Source organism: Lepidochelys kempii, chromosome 3, assembly GCF_965140285.1.
Source record: "Lepidochelys kempii isolate rLepKem1 chromosome 3, rLepKem1.hap1, whole genome shotgun sequence".
In the NCBI taxonomy this organism is placed as follows: domain Eukaryota; kingdom Metazoa; phylum Chordata; order Testudines; family Cheloniidae; genus Lepidochelys; species Lepidochelys kempii.
This window is the reverse complement of record NC_136382.1, coordinates 101,605,387-101,625,847: the sequence shown is the minus strand read 5'-3', so window position 1 is coordinate 101,625,847 and position 20,461 is coordinate 101,605,387. Positions and strand designations below refer to the sequence as shown.

Sequence of the window (20,461 nt, the reverse complement as noted above, 5' to 3'; positions counted from 1 at the left end):
TTATTTCCACTTGACGCCTTCTTCAGCCAATGGACACTGGATTCTTAGGCTGGCACCTCCCTGATCATTCAGTTATTATCCACACCAAGCATCCATCCACATACATCCTCTATGTCTATTTTAATCACAATTGTTAATACAACAAAAGGGCAGGGAGTCTCTGGGTGCTGTTTCTGTTGTTAGAGTATTGCTTTGAGTCTCTCTCTCTCTGTGAATTGCTTGGAGAACAGACTCTGTCTTAGAATGTACTAACACAATTAGCAGCTTGCAAGTTTCACACATAGAGGGAGAGAAACAGTACCAAAAACCAAAAGACCTCTTAATTAGTAATACCCTGGAATTTAAACTATGGGGAATCAAACTCATTTGTGATTTTAATACAGAACTTCTTTAATATGATCCAACATCATCTGACAAATTGCTATTTACTTTGCTTTCAGTTTATATACACATCCCATAAAAAGGAGTGTTCATCATCATGTTCTCTAGGCATAAGCTCAAACTTATGTTCTTGCCATAAAATTGCAGGTCTCTTAAAAAAAAAATCACCGTCATTGCCAATACATATTAGAATGAAAAATCATTCATGTTAGGCCAAAATTGTCAAATTTGGCTTCCTAAAGCAAGGTGCCTAAATCTATACACAAGCACCTAAATAGGTGTTTTCTTCTTCTGAAAATTAGGACAATAATCCTCACTAAAGTACAAAAAAAAAAAAAAATCACACACAGACCACAAGTTTTGTGTAAAAGGATATAGATAAGCGTAAAGTTAATGAGTCATCAGATTGATGTTCTGCTCCGTAATCTATGCATGCACTTTGGATCATTCTCTCCCATATATTCAGTATAGTATAGATCAGGAGTGAAAGTAAGTCTAGGGATTTACCGGTACAGGCGGGGCTGGGGCCGGGGCCAGCTCTGGCCCCCGGAAGGGGTGGAGCTGGGGGAGGTCAAAGCCAGCCCCGGCCCACCCTGTACTGGCAAGTGCCTCCTTCCCCCTCCCCGAGGTAACAGCGGCAGCTGGGGGCTCTGGCAGCGGTTTAAAGGGCCCTGTGTGGGTAACAGCGGCCGGAGCCCTGGGCCCTTTATATCGTCCCCGGAGCCCCGCCGCCGCTTCCCCAGGGCTCCAGCAGCAGGACTCTGGGGACGGGGCTCCGGCCGCCACTACTGCTCCGGGCCCTTTAAATTGTCCCTGGAGCCTGCCTCAGTTTGGCTTCTTAAATCCTAACTGTTAAGTGGAATGAACGGGAAGTTTATATCCATGGGCCCTAGTCCTGCAAATACATATGCATGAGTAGTTCCAATAGTACTACTGACCTGCATAGTTACTCCTGTGTGTAACTATTTGCCAGGTCAGAGGCTATGTGGTACTATTAATTTACTCAGTGTGCTATGAAAATAAGTTAGCAACACATTGATTTACAATATTAAATGACAATAACTTACATACAGCACCTACCATTCCAGAATGTTTCATTACAAACTACAGGCCAAAATCAAAGACCACTTAAATCAATAGGATTCTTTCCATTGACATCAATGGCTTTCATCAGGTTTCAAACCTTTGACAAAATCATGGGGAGGAGGCGGCAGCGTCATTGTGCTGTAACAGCAGTAGCTGAAGACTCTCTGCCAGAATTCCTCCAAGGGCCCACGGTTGTGTACACTACATCAGGAGCTCCAAACTTTGAAAGGGTCCATCATGTATTTCCTCTCTCATGCTGGCCCAGCTCTGCTGGTCAGTGCAGAGGTGAGGTCTGTGTACCCCAACTTCACTTTGGGTAAGATAGGGCTATTGCTGGCTCCAGGCTAGCACAGGGCTTGCACCCCCTATCCATACTGTGGCGGTCCCCTGCACAAGGCACGTAGGAGAGGCTAAGGCTCCTTGCGTCATATCCTATCCTCCTTGTACTTCCATGCATTGACAGCCAAAACTGAGCTATATTCCACATACTCGCATGTACATATCATAAATCATTTAACCTGCAAATGAAATGCAGGCACCAATAAGGTAAAAGGTGTCAAACGCTGAACAATATCCCCACCATTTTACATAATAGGATGTGACTTCAGCTGGTCACAACATTTCTAACACAAGGAAATTTCATCAAAGCCAAATCGTTATCAGTTTTAAGTTTTCATTGGTAAGGCTTTTTAGGCCCAGGGCTCTCTGGTTCAAAGTGACCAGAGAGAGACTAACTCTTGCACTCTCTAGCTTGATGGCACGGCACTGGCCTGGGATGTGGGAGATCCAACTTCAAGCCTGCTCTATCTGGGATGAAAAGCACTGCTCCACACATAGTAGTTTCCACTGTTTGTAGGACTCTTTTTTGATTTTTAGATCACTGAAGATCTAACTCCTGCTTAAGACAGGGTGTCTCTTGCCATACTTCCTATCTTTCCTACGCAGTGGGATAGTTTGCTCTTGGGCCCTTAATAATGTCTCTTTGAAAAACTGTCAACTGTCTTCTTGTTTTTCCCCTTAGACTTGCTTCCCATGGGACCTTATCTACAACTCCCTGAGTTTGCTAAAGTCTGCCTTCTTGAAATCCATTGTCTTTATTTTGATGCTCTCCCTCCTACCATTCCTTAGAATCACGAACTCGATCATTTCATGATCACTTTCACCCAAGCTGCTTTCCGCTTGCAAATTCTCTCCCAGTTCCTCCTTATTTGTCAAAATCAAATCTAGAACAGCCTCTCCCCCTGGTAGCTGTCTCCACCTTCTGAAATAAAAAACTGTCTCCCAAACATTCCAAGAATTTATTGGATAATCTGTGCCCTGCTGTGTTATTTTCCCAAAAAGAAGTCTGGGTAGCTGAAGTCCCCCATCACCACCAACTCCTCTGCTTTGGATGGTTTTGTTAGCTGGTTAAAAAAGCCTCATCCACCTCTTCTTCCTGGTTAGGTGGCCTGTAATAGACTCCTAGCATGACATCACCCTTGCTTTTTACCCCTTTTATCATTACCCAGAGACTTTCAACAAGTCTGTCTCCTATTTCCATCTCAATCCAAGTGTACACATTTTTAACATATAAGCAGAGAATGTTTTCATTGTTATTTTTAGATAAACAGAATGTAGTCCCTCCAGATTGTAATTTGGACAGCACAGCAAGCCTGACATTGCTACTCAGGCAAGAAGTACCATGGGATTTTTACAAGTGGCCAAGAGTTTGGTTGTATGCCTTATGTTTAAACTATCTTTATAGTTATAAGGGATAAAAACTTTGGGCTTTTTTTAAAAAAGAAAACAACAAAGTTCATATTCTGTAAAACACCCCAAAACCTGTGGGAAAATGCACTAAGACTACAGCCGGTTCTGGTCACTCATTCATTTAACAAAATGAAACTCCTCCCTCAAATGTTATCACTTTCCTACTCCATGCATCAGGTCTTACATTTTAGTACTCATTTCTCATATTTTCTCCACCTCAATTTCCTTTTCAAAATACTGAAATGCTTTCTACTCCTCTTTCCATTATTTTGTCACCTCCCCACCTAAATACAAGTCACTCTGCAGGCTGAATCATACTTTAGAATTGGTATGGAGTCAAAACATCACATTAAACTAGTTTATTTTTCACAACAATGTAAATTCATTGCAAAATTAGCACTGCTTAACCACAGAAAGGGCTGCTCAACCATTTTCAATCTCTCACTGAGAGCCCAAAGAATACTTGGCCAGCTCCTGGTGAAGTGTTTAAAAGAGTTCTCCTTGTACTCTTAAAACAATGGACAGCTTAGATTTTTCTAATTAAGCGTCACGTTATTGTCTAGACAGAGAATCTACTCACGTAATTTGCTAACAACAGGAAGAAGTTCACCCCATGTGTGCAAATACTCTGCTCTGAAGCCATCCAAAGAAAACAACAAAACTGGGGGTTTCGTAAACCTGAGCAATTAGAAATAAGAGAGTTAAAAAAAAAAAACATGGAATTTAATATCTGTACAGTGTTTTTTCAGTGTAAAGAGCTAAACAGATGCTCATTAATGTTCACAATTAGAGCTGGACAGAAATTTTTCAAAGTTTGTTTGCTGAAAAATGCAGTTTCAGTCAACCAGAAACTATTCATAAATTTGACCTGATAGTTTTTCAAGGTCAGCAAAGTTTGCCTTTCAGCCCTTTTATAAGGTTTAGCCCAATGCGTAACATACTTGCCTGGGCCATGAGAGATGGGGGTTTGAAGCCCCACTCTGGGACAGAGACTTGAACTCAGAACTTCCCTCTTCCAGACCAGCACTCTAACAGCCAGGCTACAGGTCGTTCTGCAGTTAATTGATCATTCTCACTCCTGTTGGAGCTGGTCAACTTTGTATAAATGCTTAGAAGTCAATTGAGCCAAATAGCAAGAATAACTCCACAGCCTGGTGATTAAGGCACTCACCTTGGAGGTAAGAGATGTGGATTCAAAGTCCTCCACTGAATCAGCCAGAGAAATGATTGGAATCTACATATCTTGCCCCCTTGAGCTAGCCTAACCTGAAACTTAAGGATGTCTGACACATTCTTTCTCCACCATCACAGGAAAAGACAAGGATTTTTCTTTTCAAAAGAAAATAAATTTATCCCTTTGCATAAATTGTGTAGATCCTGATCCTGCAGAGACTTCAGTGCAAGCTTGTGACATTCCCATTGAAGTCTGTGGGATTACTCAGGTGAATAAAGTTAAGCACAATTAAGCTTAAGTACTTATAGGATCACAGCCTTATTCTACTTTGGATCATCAGAACCCACCCAATGCAACCCAAAATAAAGAATTAAGAGTGATTTAAAAGCACAATATATGCAAGTATGACAAGGAAACACCAATTGTTGTTTCTTAAGTAAGGCTACATTAGGAAACACTTTGACATACACTCAAAATACAAAAAAGTCCAGTTGTTGTAGAGACCCGAGAGCAATTCTATTAGCTCATTTAAGTATTTCATACGTAATAACCCAACTGATCCACATAATGGAAACAAATTAGGAAGAGATGGGCAAAAAATATTTTTAAAATTATTTCATTTGGAGTTAAGTAGGGACTGTGAAGACATCTGCACAGTGGTCCCAAACACCCATGCATGTGGCATATCCATAGTAAATATAACACAGCGGTTTTGGTTTCAGAAGCCAGTGCTCACAGCCCAGACTGAATCCCAAACAAGACTTGAATGGCAAAATTCCCCAAACCTCAAGTAAATAATATGCTGTTGGCTAGTGTAACTATCCTTATGTTTCAAAGCCAGTTTTACTAAATTGCTAGATGAGGCTTGGTCCTCCAAGGTAAAAACCAAACCAAAAAAAAAACAAACAAAAATTCTGAGAGCTGGAACTGATTTAATCTACAAAGTAGAATAACTATAGGAGCTACACAAATCTTGGCAGTTCCATAGGTGACATTTTATACACATTTTTAAGGAACTAATTTGCATACTGTAGATAATTTGCATATGATCACAAAATTCCATGTATGGTCAATACACCTTCCACCTAGCAGTGGTGGTATGTAGGCCATGGAGCTGCCCAAAACCCAATGCTTATCAGGACGTCATCTGGGGTTGCTGGATTAGGTGGGTGGATTCTAGGGTGCTGGGGTTGGTGGGTACTGGAGCATGTATAGGGTAGTTGGGAAGTTGCCTGAGTACTGCTCAGGGGGCACTGGGGTAGGTGTGTAGTAGGAGTTGAATGTTGTGCTGACTGGGAGGGCAGCTGTGTCTGGCTGGGGTCAGTACTGAGCCCCCTTACCTTCTGGCCCTGCCAGTGGGATACTAGCTGCTGCTGCAACCCCTTAATTTCCTCTCATTGCTGCTGGACTCTTCCATGCTCAACTCCCACTGGGGAAGCAGCCACAGGAGAGTCCTATGGGTCACGTGGCTTCCTGTCCCCATGCTTCACAGTAGCCTCTAGCAACCAAAAGGGCCCACTGCTGCTTCAGTTTACAGGTCAGCTAGAGGTAAGATTTGGGCTGAGCTGCAGGTAGGGATGACAAGGCATGCAAGAGGCATGACACTTCATAGCCCTGAATAATACTTCAATTGACTTCCACGCCTCTCTAGCTGGTTGCACAGAGCACAATTATTTTTAGTTCATAAGTCTGGAATATCTACCATTTATACCACAGCAAAAATTTGTTACCTTAAAAGACCCAATGCTGCATGACTCTGAGATGGAAGAAGTGAGCACCCAGCACCTTGCAGGATTGGACATTTATGTGAGATTGTTGTAAAATGGTGCTTGTACATTGAACCTTTTACCAGGATAAGAACACCTATATTTGTAATATTACTGATACACTATAAAGAATAATGGAATATAATTACTATTCAGAGACTGCTGAGGTGAGGAGTGGTTTATTTGATTGTAAACAGAGAACATTACCCTTAAAAATATTGTTCTAAATGCAAACTTCCAAATAAAGAGAGACTATCCTTACCCTGCTGGGCACTGGGGTTCATTTATGTCCTCACATTTTTCTTCAACCCAACTTTTCGCTCCTAAAATAGGTATAGTCACATTAAGAAATATTGTACAGTTCTCATATTAAATTAAATAAAACTGATCTGCTAAATGTCCAGCACAATTTCTCAAAACAAAAAACAAAACAAAAAAGGGCATAAAACTTTTCTTTCTGTTTTCACACCGTTAGGAACAAGGCCAGGAGTTCTCAGGTAGCATCATTACTTGTAGTAATCTTCGTAGTGAGAACTTGGCAGCCATTAGCAAAAAGTTGGCCAGAAATCAAGCAACAATGGTAACAAGATCTAAAGATTTGAAAAAGTGAGAAAACTAGGGCATGCTCTAGACACAAGTTTTGTACTGTTATCATTATTCCTGCTTCGTAACTTTTCTATTGTTCCTTTCAAACAAGCAGGGTGAGGTTGGAAAGGTAAAATGGGAATTTACCTTGGCAAACTATATAATAATTGACACAACAATCTTTGTTTTCCACACAATCATCTGAACAGGAGCAACGATTCTCTGGCCGCCTCTTCTCTCCGCACCGGAACTTATTGCAGGTCCATATATGAGCTACAATCAAAAATCAAATGCAAAAAGTACAATTTTTAGTTCTTGTCTACATGCAGATTTATATGAGTAGTTTCTGTAGCTAGAAATTTTTTTTTTTTTTTATGTTGACAGGAAGCCGCCCCATCGACCAACCCTCCTCCTTTTTGATCCAGGCTTGGGACCGGAACCATCCAACATGAACAATCTGGATTTAGACAAGGGAGATTGTGCATAGATGCTAATTTCACCCTGAGACGGATTATTGAGAACACAATTGAATTCCCAAGGCAGTCTTGCCATCAATTTTGTGGACTCTCAAAAGGCATTTGATAGTGTAAACAGAAACTGTGGAAATTGTAGAACAATGTGGAATTCCAAAAAAATTAATTAACATTATGAAGGCATTCTATGCCAACTCAAAATGCTGCATTAAAATGGATTGAGTAAGCCATTCAGGATCAAGACAGGTGTAAGGCAGGGGTGCATCCTGTCTCCTTTTTTGTTTATGCTAAATCATCGACTATGGATTAAAACAATGCAACAGTGACACATATTGCCTAAAATGGAACAAATCAAGACTATTTGATCTAGACTTAATAATAGTAATCACTGTAGCTTCATCAATGAAAGCAATAATGGAATCACTAGCATAGACAGATCAATGGCATTTTAAATCACAATGTTCTTAAAGCAGGTCTAAGCAACACGGTGTTTAAACCGGCAGTAGCTGCTGATGACCTGTCTTCACTAGCACTCCCGCCGGTGGCGCTAACTTATAAGGTAGATGATGTAACTGTTTCCCTTTGTCTCCCCAATGTTTTCACTCTTACCTGGCTGTATACATGCTTCCTGGAAATCTAAGCAGCAATTTCCAAGTTTGACGCAATCTCTATCACAACGGCAGTTTCCAAATGTCCTTTCAAAGCAACGGCCTTTGCAAGTTTTGACTGAAATATTGGACAGTGTCATTACTTTCAGTAATCTCAGTATTAGGAATTTAGCAGTTGTTAGCAAAAAGTAGGGCAGAACTCAAACAACAGTGGTAATAAGATCTAAATATCTGCAAAGGACAGAAAACTAGCACCCGCTCTAGACACAGACTTTGTATCATTATAATTATTCCAGCTAGAGGTATGATTAAAGACTAAAAGTATTATGATTAACATTCCTTCATGTCTTTTCCATTGTTTCTTTCAAATGAGCAGTGTGTAGCTATTAGGATGCTGTTGGGGAATACGAGGTGGGAATTTAGAGGTCAATGGCTAAACATTGATACTGAATTGGTCAATATGCCTAGAACATCAATAAGATCATTGTAGGGAATGATACAGCTATGTTGTACCACTGTTTAGACAGATGTGTTTATTCTAGTTTTCTAATATTCTGTGGTTGCCTAAAGTTAGATATCATGGTGACTGGCATATTAAATATATACTAGGCAGCTGGTTTATTTCCTGATAAATAAAATCACATGTACTAGCCCCCATCTACAAGGTCTGACGTAAGTATTTCACAGTTAGAGAAAAACAAATAGAGGATGGAAGTCAACTACTGAATCAAGAGTCCACCTCATCTCCTGCTGCTGATCAGTTCATCGGTCACGAAAAAATCCTGGTTCTCTCTGCAAAGCCTGAGTAAAATGGTAGAATACCAAATGGATTCCAGTGGGGATTTAACAGTAATTGGAGTATCAGGGTAAATACCATCACGGGATTATTGGCTGAGCTTGAAAAGGCCTTACACTCAACTCAACAGCATTTCTGTGTTCTGAGTCTGGTCAGAATCTGTCACAATCCACTCCTGCTTGGATTTCTTTGATGGAGGATTTACTCATTTCACTAGTCAAATTGTTTCCTCATTTGTTCCAGTTCTTAGAATACAACCTCCCAGTCTCCTGTCTGGGCAAACCTTATAATGGTGCGGGGCGGGGCGGGGCGGGGGGGGGGGGGGGGGAGGGAGAGGGAGGGAGAAGAGAGAGAGAGAGAAGAGGCGGAAGACACCAATGAATTAGAAGAGTTCCCACAGGCAAGTCCTCGGATGAATGTGCTGGCAATTGAAACTACTTCAGGTAAGGCAAACAACTGTCTTTCCCTGCAACATAAGGATGATACTCTGATAACTTCATGATCAATTTTAAAAAAGAATTGCTCAGACTATTTATATTGGAGAATTGCATTAATTACCATCTCTTGAACAGCTAGGCTTCAGTCCAAATATACATCCTAGGATTATGGTTAGCACACAGGCAGACAGTACCTGTAATATGGGAAAGAAAATAAAAACTGAGTTAAATGTCACTGTAGGATCATTTTGAAACCCCTCTTTTAGGTAATGAAAATCTAGTTATCCAGTCTATATGAAGCCATGCAAGCTTGCAGAAGCTGATAAATTTACAGATTAGGAGACCAATCCCATAGCCAATCACACAAGTAGTCTTTACTTGTGCAAGTAATCCTGTTGATTTCAATGAGGCCATTCACATAAATCAAGATTGTAGGACTGGGCCTTTACTTCTTTCACATTCCTTACAAAAATATTAGCACCAGATACTGTCCTATGTCAATTGCTTACAACGCTTTTCCTTCCCCAAAATGAAAAAGTTGATTTTCAATGCTTCTGTGACTGGTGCCTAGACCGGCCTACACTGAGAATGCCACGCTCAGGGCAGACTGCAAGAAACAGGGCAGAAACACACCAAAAACTGGTGATTTATTCTATAATTAGATTCACCAAGCCAGTAACAAAAGAGGTTCTGTAGAACCACACACCAGTAAAAAGTGGCCGCCAGTACCAGCCCGTACAGCTGACTTTAAAGCACTGCTGCAGCAGCACTGCGACCTCGCTGCCCCTTTCACACACACACACCCCGGGCCACTGCCCCAGGGCCAGCGATTTAAAAGGGCCTGGAGCTGCAGCATCGGCGGGAGCCCTGAGCCCTTTAAATTGCCACTGGAGCCCCGGGCAGCATGAGCCAGGCAGCACGGATGGGCTGGCTGGGGCAGGCTGACCCCCTACCCTACCCCTTCCACCTGAGGCCCCCCCCTGTTCTGGTGGGGCCAGAGCTGGCCCCCGTACCGGTAAGAGTTCAAATTTTCTTTCACCCCTGTTGTCAGCCAATCCTTAGTAACTAACTGAAGATGTATTAATAAAAGAAAAAAGTTACTGAATGGTTAAAGAATCATATACGTTACAAGAGATTGCTAAATCCTCAGATCAGAATTGTAGCATTGATGGTGAATATTCTGGTTTGCACAAGTGTCTCTCTGGAATCATTTCAACAGGTCAGAATCCAAAGGCAGCTTATATGTAGAGTCTGTTAGAGTCATTCCATGGATTTTGCAGGGTATTCCAAGTAACTTCTTGGCAAACCTTAGTCCCACATCTTAAGCTTTACCTCTTTAAAGATCAGCATACTAGAGATGCAGAATCAGGCCAGAGGTTTCTCTTTTGTAGCTGAAACAGGCGATCAAGTGTTTTGAGCACAGCATGTGACCACAGCTCCTTTTTTGTCAGCACACACTGACCCATCCTTTGAAGTTAACATTCCAGTTCCTATGCATACACAGGTAATCTAGTTACACTGATTTATTGATGGGAACTGCCTGCCATTCATTATAACAGGGATAGATAAGCTGAAGACACTATAGGTAATATTATGAGTTTCCTGCAGTGCCTCACATCTTTGATCTTCAGATTAACTGGACATAGTCACATGCATAAAATAAAGGCAATTAAGATAGGAAAGGGATTTAGAAGAAATTAAATTAGCTTGGATGCTAAAAGGAAGTAGGTAACCTCAGAAAAATACACTTAGTATCTACTCTGATTCTTATCCATACAAGTAAACAAGTTAGAGCAGGGGTCACAACCTTTGCCACCCAGCCACTCAGGGTAAAGCCACTGGTGGGCCGGGCCAGTTTATCTGGAGCCTCTGCAGGCATGGAGCCCTGCAGCTCCCACTGGCCATGGTTCACTTTTCCCGGCCAACGGGAGCTGTGGGAAGCAGTGGCTAGCATGTCCCTCATCCCGCACCGCTTTGAGGTGGCAAGAGCAGGTGGAAAACAGAAGGGGAAAAAAAGTTTTAGGAAACAAAGTTTCAGATTTCAGGTAAATATTTCCTGGAAAGACTAGCCTTTATCTACTTGATGAAACTTTGCTCTGGGGGAGGGGAGGAGTCGTCAAGGAAACAAGTTGCAGAATTAGTCCTTTGACTGTAATGTTATGGATTAATTATGTATTATGCTGTGGTGAAAATATTTTCAATACTTTACGAGCTCATGGCTCAGTTAACTATGAGCTCTTTAAAGAAAAAAGATATTTATAGTTCGCTACAGATATTCGAGTTCACAAAACAGGTAACAGACAGTATGAAGGCAACCCCTTGAATTTGTAGCATAAGAACGGCCATACTGTGTCAGACCAAAGGTCCATCTAGCCCAGTATCCTGTCTTCCAACAGTGGTCAATGCCGGGTGCTTCAGAGGGAATGAACAGAACAAGTAATCAAGTGGTCCATCCTGTTGCCCATTCCCAGCTTCTGGTAAACAGACGCAAGGGACACCATTGCTGCCCGTCCTGGCTAATAGTCATTGATGGACCTATCCTTCATGAACTTATCTAGTTCTTTTTTGAACCCTGTTATAGTCTGCACCTTCACAACATCCTCTGACAAAGTTCCACAGGCTGACTGTGCATTTTGTGAAGAAACACTTCCTTTTGTTTGTTTTAAACATGCTACCTATTAACTTCAGTTGGTGATCCTTAGTGTTTGTGTTCTAGTAAATAACACTTCTTTATTTTCTCCACAGCAGTCATGATTTTATAGACCTCTATCATATCCCCCCTTAGTCGTCTCTTTTCCAAGCTAAAAAGTCCCAGTCTTATTAATCTCTCCTCATATAGAAGCTGTACCATACCCCTAATCATTTTTGTTGCCGTTTTCTGTACCTTTTCCAATTCCAATATATCTTTTTTGAGATGGGGCGACGAGATCTGCATGCACTATTCAAGATGTGGGTGTACCATGGATTTAAATAGAGGCAATATGATATTTTCTGTCTTATCATTCCCTTTCCTAATGATTCCCAACATTCTGTTAACTTTTTTGACTGCCACTGCACAGTGAGTAGATGTTTTAAGAGAACTATCCACAATGACTCCAAGATCTCTTTCTTGAGTGGTAACAGCTAATTTAGACCCCATCATTTTATATGTATAGTTGGGATTGTGTTTTCCAATGTGCATTACTTTGCATTTAGCAGCCCTGAATTTCATCTGCCATTTTGTTGCCCAGTCCCCCAGTTTTTTGAGATGCCTTTGTAGCTCTTCACAGTCTGCTTTGGACTTAACTATCTTAAGTAGTTTTGTATCATCTGCAAATTTTGCCACCTCACTGTTTACCCCTTTTTCCAAATCATTTATGGATATATTGAACAGTACTGGTCCCAGTATAGACCCTTGGGGGGACACCCTATTTACCTCTCTCCATTCTGAAAACTGATCATATATTCCTACCCTTTGTTTCCTATCTTTTAACGAGTTACTGATCCATGAGAGGACTTTCCCTTTTATCTCCTGACAGCTTACTTTGCTTAAAGAGCCTTTAGTGAGGGACCTTGCAAAGGATTTCTGAAAATCTAAGTACACTATATCCACTGGATCCCCTTGGCCCACATACTTGTTGACCCCCCTCAAAGAATTCTAGGTTAATGGGGAGGCATGATTTCCCTTTACAAAAATTCAGAGATCACTCTGGATTTATGATCTCCAATCTATTAAGAAACATTAAAAAAGTAATACGTGGATGTGGTACAGTACACGTCAGAATTACACAGCCCCTGACTAACGACACTTAACAGACAATAACAGTTCATATTCAATTAAAAGAAACATTTAGAAACAATCCATTTAACTGTGGCATCAAAGCCATACAACAAAACAAATGTAAATGCAGTACCACCAGCTCTAAAGTGGTAATATTACAATGCGTAAAAAAACAACCTGAAGATGTTTAGATAAAACCTGGATGAGACATAAATACCACAACACCATCCATAAATCATTGGTGTTATTTTGGCAGCTAACCACCCCATCTTGTACCTCCAAATAATAGGACTATAACTCATCTTAACAAGCAGTACCCACAATATGATCCTGGTCACCAGAGTAAATGAATCCTTCACTGTGGTCAGGAAGTCTGGTTTGAGCATTGGCCTGCTAAACCCAGGGTTGTAAGTTCAATCCTTGAGGGGGTCATTTAGGGATCTGGGGCAAAAATTGGGGATTGGCCCTGCTTTGAGCAGGGGGTTGGACTAGATGACCTCCTGAGGTCCCTTCCAACCCTGATATTCTATATACAAAAGGTCAGACTAGATGATTTAATGGTTCAAATAGTAATGTTACTGTTGAGTTGCACTGATTCATGTTCTGGGGTCCTCATGAATGCCAGCTTCACAGCACCACAAACCACAAACAAATTACAAAAATAGTCTTCTGTTTAAGACAAGCCAGAAACTCACAGTAAATACACAGCATGGAAAAAAAACTTGGGACAGATCCTCAGCTGGTGAACTATGCTGATTTATACTAACTGAGGATCTGCATACTTGCATTCACCCATTATCTTGGATATTCATTTACTGGGCTTTTTTTAATTAGTCTCATTATCTTTTTAAGTTACACCATTACAAAAAAAGCACTTTTTCATTCCTGCGATGTTGTATAGCAATCGTTTCTATTGCAGAATCTGAAGGCTATCGTATTTTATTTCTGTAACTTAAAAGTAAGGTTTGCTGAAGAGGGATGGATGTCTCAGTAGCTTGGTAAAGGGACATTTCACCCACAAACTGCCAACCAACTCCAACACAGCAAAAGAAAATTGTTACTGCCTAACATTTAGTAATTTATGTGGATCTGAATTAAGGGTCTGACCCAGCACCTACTGAAGTCAACAGGTGCCTTTCCCTTCAGTGGGGTTTGGATCAGGCCCTCATTTCCACAACATTTACAATTGCTACTCAGTATACTACTTATGGCCAAGTTTTAGTCCCCACTGCATGGCCTAAGGAAAAGGTTTCATAACACCCACAAAACTGCCATCATTAGGGCAATCTCAGCAGAGAGGCCAAGGACCCGATAGGCAAGGCCCCTGAACAGCCATCTTACTCATCAAGATGCTGCCTCCAGACAAGAGTTGAGGCTCACTGCCAGGACACTATGGCTCCCTGTGCCTGGTCTCTGGATAAACAGCGTATAGAAGTTGTCAAATTAGCACCTTTCATGAGAAGTAAACATGCCAAAAATATAAAGAAAATGTAAAAAAAAAAAAAAAAAAAGCTGGGGGTGCTTGGTTGTTGGGGAGAAGCATCATATGAATCTAGTCCAAAAGCAGAAGGTAAATAAAGTTAAAAAAAATCAGAGCTTGGCATCAGTAGAAGTGCCCCTTGACCTTGTCATGTCCTGTAATTTCCAGATATAATTTAGCTGAAATGCCAGAGGGAGTTGCTATGATAAACAGTATTTGAGAATGTTTTCAAAACAAAACGACAGAAAAATATGCTGTTTTTCTTAAAAAGACATTTGTGTGTGTTTTTTTCGGAACAAAACAAGACAATATTTCCTCTAAAGATGAATCTCTGTCATCTCACTGCTTCCTCTATGTGGGAGGACACAGGAAAAGCCTGAGCCTATAAACATGATGGGTGTTGTCAACAGATGATTGAAGAGATGCAAAAGCTGTAATCCAGAAGACATTTGGAAAGATCCTTATTTTGAGTTTGACTGATGGCATAGTGACACCACGGTTAGGCAGCAGGTTTGCATAGGTCACTCACTAAGGACCTGATCCTGTGGAATTGAAGTCAATGGGCGTTTCACCATTGACTCCAAAGAAGTAGGAACAGAGACTAAGATAGGGATAATGTAAATATTGCAGCTATGACACCCTGGAATTCCAAGGAGCTAAGCCATACTGAACCAGAGAACCACTATCATGGGCTAAGCTGTGGGTGCTCATGCCTAATGATGAAAGCCAGAGTCAGGAACCAGGAGTCAGAGCTGAGGGTCAGAGCCAAAGTCAGGAAACAAGCAGGGCTAGAGTGGACTGGGGCAGGGCAGGAGTATGGCTAGGAACAAGGCAGGCACAGAGGTGATTGCAGCTACAGGCATAAATGTTGAGCAGCCACCAGCCTGGGCTGCTGGGCTTAAGAGCAGACCTGGTGATGCCTCTCAGGGAGTCTGGTTGATCAGGATGTTTGGCTGTAGGTCAGCTAGCTGGTCTCAGGTTCAGCTGCAAGTCCCAATTCCAGACAGTGTCCTACTGGGTGATTTACAGAGAAGTTTCTCACCACTGCTTGCCCCCTGCCATGCTTCCTTTGCTTCCCTGTTCATTCAGAATCTCACTCTCTTGCCCTGTCCTAGCGCTACCCCTCCATCCTTCCTCCTCTCTCTCCACTTTTCTTGTCTACCCCTTCTTTTGCACTGACAGCTCTCTAGTATGCCCCATTCCGATTTCAATCCCAAGAAATCTGATAAAATCATAGTTAATTAGAATTAGAATCATTTTGAAATAAATGTCTCCTTCCCTCCCCTTCCAATTCCCCACTCTCCCTCTATTGTCTTTCCTTACTTCCTGTACCTAACATGCACCTAGTGGTCCTTCTCTCACTCTCTACCCTAGTCTTTCCTCTTTCACGGTGTTTTTGTCCCCAGCAAAACTCAACCTCTCCCCAGTTCAACCCCAAGCCTTCTTAAATAAATTTTGGAAAAAATGCCAACCAAGGCACCTGTGTAGTTAACAAAGCCCTAAAGCCTCATGGTTTTATTTATTTAATCCTTGTTTTCCATGGTTTACTGTCTCCAGATGTCATGCCATCTCTATGTATGGGCTAGTCCTGAGGGTCTCACTCTTTCTCCTATGCCAGCTCTACACCACCTAGAGAATTCCCCAACACCTGTGAAATCTTGAGAAAGGAAGATCTACTAGTAGCACAATCAGGTGGAACTTAATATTGTAAGATCTTTGGGGGAACGTAGCATGTCTTATTTGTCAGTAAAATGTAAATACAAACATAGCACAATAGAAATCGTAAAGAAGAAACAAATAAGAATAAGAAATAAGTCATGTCAAAGAGGAAAACCTGTTCTGCAACCTGCCATAGAAGAGAGGTAGTCTTTAATGATCATGTTGTATAGAGGAAGCTGGGGAGTTACCTGTTTAACACAGAGCAAAGTCTGTCTGTCTTCCATTCAATCTCTTTTTGGAAGTTACAGTGATGTATGGCTCAATAGTTTTATATCGCAAACAGGAAGATACTTGATAGTTCTGTATTCTCCTTTGGCAACATCTGTATCATACCAATCAAATTTCTTGAACTGAAGTTAAGTGAAAAGGCACATGGCCACAGAGATGTGTAGGGAGGGGCAGTCCCATATTGTGTCAGAGCTGGGTAGTTCACTGAACACCCAGTCTTTAGATAAACTGTGGATTGGAACCCCAAAGTGGGTCATGACCCCGTTTGAATGGGGTTGCCAGGGCTGTTAAACTTGCTGGGGCCCAGGGCTGAAGCCAAAGCCCAAGCCCCACCACCCAGGGCTGAAGCCCTCAAGCTTCAGCGCTTCCCAAGGCGCAGGGGAGGAGGGGCTCAGGCTTTGGTCCCCTTTCCTGGGGTCTTGTAATAATTTCTGTTGTCAGAAGGGGGTCGCGGTACAATGAAGTTTGAGAAACCCTGGATTAATGTATCAAACAGATGTAAATGTAATATTTTATACTTATTTCAGGTTTCTAAGTATTTTTCTTATGCATCTTCAGACATATGCCCTGACTTCACACTCTTGGCCCATATTAAATGTCTACTTGTAATCTATCATCTCGGGAACGGAGAGAGTGTGAGGTTGGAGGTCAAGTGTTAAAGTCAACACATTGATTCTGTCTGACCACAAGACAGCGCTTGCAAATCTGAGGTGTGGGAGCTGCACATCTGGCGATCTTAGTTACCCTAAAGCAATGCATTTGAGGTATCTGGATTATCCTTACAGCTATATGCAAAAATATCAGGCGCAAGCTGAAGTTTGCATGTCTGCAACCTCCTTTGAACTGAAAAGGGAGGGTTATTTTTAACAGATGTACATAGTTGTTAGTTCTGCTTCAAAAAGAAACATGGAGAAGGACTAGTTGTGGCATCTAAACTAAACACTCTCCAAACTATTATTAGCATCTGTCACGGTTCCTTCCCCACTCTGAACTCTAGCGTACAGATGTGGGGACCTGCATGAAAACCTCCTAAGCTTACTTTTACCAGCTTAGGTTAAAACTTCCCCAAGGTACAAACTATTTTACCCTTTGCCCTTGGCCACCACCAAACGTTTATCTGGGTTTATTGGGAAAACGTTGTTTGGAAACATCTTTCCCCCCAAAATGCTCCCAACCCTTGCACCCCACTTCCTGGGGAAGGTTTGGTAAAAATCCTCACCAATTTGCATAGGTGGTGACCACAGACCCAAACCCTTGGATCTTAGAACAATGAAAAAAGCATTCAGTTCTTGAAAAGAAACATTTTAATAGAAGAAATAGTAAAAAGAATCACCTCTGTAAAATCAGGATGGTAAATACCTTACAGAGTAATTAGATTCAAAACATAGAGAATCCCTCTAGGCAAAACCTTAAGTTACAAAAAGACACACAGACAGGAATATTCATTCTATTCAGCGCAACTTAATTTCTCAGCCATTTAAAGAAATCATAATCTAACGCATCTCTAGCTAGATTACTTACTAAGTTCTAAGACTCCATTCCTGTTCTGTCCCCAGCAAAAGCATCACACAGACAGACCCTTTGTTTTTTTCCTCCCCCCAGCTTTTGAAAGTATCTTGTCTCCCCATTGGTCATTTTGGTCAGGTGCCAGCAAGGTTATCCTAGCTTCTTAACCCTTTACAAGTGAGAGGATTTTTCCTCTGACCAGGAGGGATTTTAAAGGGGTTTACCCTTTCCTTATATTTATGACAGCATCTAAACTGAACATTCCAAGACTATTATTGCACACTATTTCCACCTAAGATTATTCAAGGGGAAAGAACCCTTAAAAGTAGCCAAAGTCATTGTCAGCCATTATGAACAGCCTGTAGGGAGTTTACCAAGGAGTGATAACTTTTCATATGATAGTTTTCAGAGTAACAGCTGTGTTAGTCAGTATTCACAAAAAGAAAAGGAGGACTTGTGGCACCTTAGAGACTAACCAATTTATTTGAGCATAAGCTTTCGTGAGCTACAGCTCACTTCATCGGATGCATACTGTGGAAAATTTCGTGAGCTGTAGCTGCAGCACAAGTCCTCCTTTTCTTTTTTCATATGATACAAAAGCTTATGCTCAAATAAATTGGTTAGTCTCTAAGGTGCCACAAGTCCTCCTTTTCTTTTTTCATATGATGGGGCATTTCTTTACATTTACCTGTGGGAGACACTGACATACAAAGCTTTCTAAATACTTAAACACAAATACATCACAGACTGCTTTGGCAGCCAGAGAGATGACAAACTGATTTCAGCAGAAAAAGAAACAAAAAAGGTAAAATGAAGGATTAAATACTTAGGATTTAAAATGTTTGCCACCTAGATCATAATATCCTGCAGTACCATTACAGCTGCTGGGTTTTTTTCCACATTGTCCATTCACTTCTTGCCAATATAAAATATAGACTGTTAGCAAATGGAGAGGAAATTCAGAAAAGTAAAGGATTTACTTCCTGTCTAATTTTTAAAAGGAAAGGAAGCAAATGGTGCTGATGTTTAATCATGAGGGAAGTTCTGTTGAAACGTCAACGAAAACAGAGTTGAAAAGTGATCTTTGTGTGTTAGAAAAGGTCAATAGACCTTTTCAAAGACTATTCTTAATCCCAGCAGGGCTGCCAACTTTCTAACCACACAAAACCGAGCACCCTAACCCTGCCCCTTTCTCCAAGGCCCTGCCCTGCTCCTTCCCCCTGGCTCTGCCCCCAACTCACTCCATTCCCCCTCCCTCAGTGGCTCGCTCTCCCCCACCCTCTCACTTTCACTGGGCTAGGGCACGGGGTTCGGGTGTGGGAGGGGGTGAGGTCTCTAACTGGGGGTGTGGGCTCTGGAATGGGGCCAGAAATGAGGAGTTTATGGTACATTATAAAAACTTTTTTATTTCATGCTCTTTAAGGACTGCCTGTCTTCCTTCTGGACTATTCTTGAATCCTCGTGTTGGAGCAAAAAAAATATAGCTGTTACTCTGTGGTACTATCATTTTAGATGCAGTTGTGATAAAAAAATGCTAAAATAGGCAGATCTTCCTTTTACAATTTCACCTTTAAAGTAGTACTGAGTGTCAGAGAATGCAATGAGTAATACTAAATGAGCAGTATGGTAATAATAATTATTAAATAACTGAATTGACTTATTTCGTTTAGGAGACTCCATACAGGAGTCAACATACAGGATTCTGAAGACTATCCACCTTCAAGATCACCATCATTTTCTATAGTTTCAGAATTATCTGCCAATGACAGTGTTTCAGTCACATCATATGTCACCTAGCCAAAGTATATGTAGCAAAAAGAAAAAGAAAAAAAAATCATCCAGAAACAACCATAGATAAGTTTGTGATAAGAACCAGCAGATTACTAAAAGACGCCCGCACCGCTTCCCGCAGCTCCCATTGGCCAGCAACGGCAAACCATGGCCACTGGGAGCTGCGAGTGGCAGTACCGGCAGATGCTTAGGTAAACAAAGCATCTCACGGCCTGCCAGGGATTTACCCTGAACAAGCCGCTAACCAAGTTTGGGAAACCCTGGTCTAGAGGGTAAAATTGTTAACCTGAGTCTCAATGGGTGGAGCAATGTCCACAATGATCCTGTTGTATGCACTTGTGTGACAACAGAACATGGGAATGTCTTCCTTACAGAAACAATTTATACATCAAGAAATGCACACACAGCAGAATACTTACAAGAAGTAGCAGTAAAAGCTATAATAAACTGTGAAAAAAAAATTCAAATGTCTAGTATGCAGCTTGGTCACAGACAATGCTGCAAATGTATCCAAGATGAGAAGAAATTAATTTAGAAGAGAGTGAAGAGAGTCCCAAGCTAATAACATACGGTTGCAATGCTCAAACAATGCAGCCAAAGACTTCAGTGTTCCAGAAATAAAGGCTAATGTTGTTGAAATTGCAAAATACTTCCATAACAACCACTTTGCAGAAGCTGCTCTGAAAAAAGTGGGAGGAACCAAGCTAACTCTCCCACAAGACATGCAATGGAACTCAATAGTGGACTGTTTTGAGCACTATATCAAGAACTGGCCTAATCTGATGAGAGTTTGTGAACAAAATTGTGAAAAAATAGATTGCACTGTCACAGCCAAAGTTCTCAACACGGGGCTTAAGAGAAATGTTGAATACATGAGGAGTACCCTGAAGCCTATTTCTGTAGCCGTGAACAAAATGCAGGG

The 20,461-nt window shown here is 41.4% G+C and overlaps 1 protein-coding gene and 1 long non-coding RNA gene across 6 annotated transcripts in view; one reads left to right on the top strand and one right to left on the bottom strand.

The window, feature by feature from the left end:
• Positions 1–20,461, bottom strand: part of ENPP1 (ectonucleotide pyrophosphatase/phosphodiesterase 1) — a 71,266-nt gene that overhangs the window by 34,655 nt on the left and 16,150 nt on the right. For all 5 annotated transcript variants that reach the window (XM_073337338.2, XM_073337340.2, XM_073337337.2 and 2 more), the window contains exons 2-6: positions 9,177–9,249; positions 7,824–7,940; positions 6,889–7,014; positions 6,419–6,479; positions 3,797–3,894 (exon numbers count right to left, since the gene is read on the bottom strand). In XM_073337338.2, the coding sequence (XP_073193439.1) occupies positions 3,797–3,894; positions 6,419–6,479; positions 6,889–7,014; positions 7,824–7,940; positions 9,177–9,249 (475 nt within the window). The remainder of the gene's footprint in view (positions 1–3,796; positions 3,895–6,418; positions 6,480–6,888; positions 7,015–7,823; positions 7,941–9,176; positions 9,250–20,461) is intronic.
• LOC140909019 (uncharacterized) lies at positions 8,498–19,553 on the top strand. The gene is made up of 2 exons (XR_012158050.2): positions 8,498–9,061; positions 19,419–19,553. It is a non-coding gene; the product is annotated as an uncharacterized LOC140909019 (long non-coding RNA).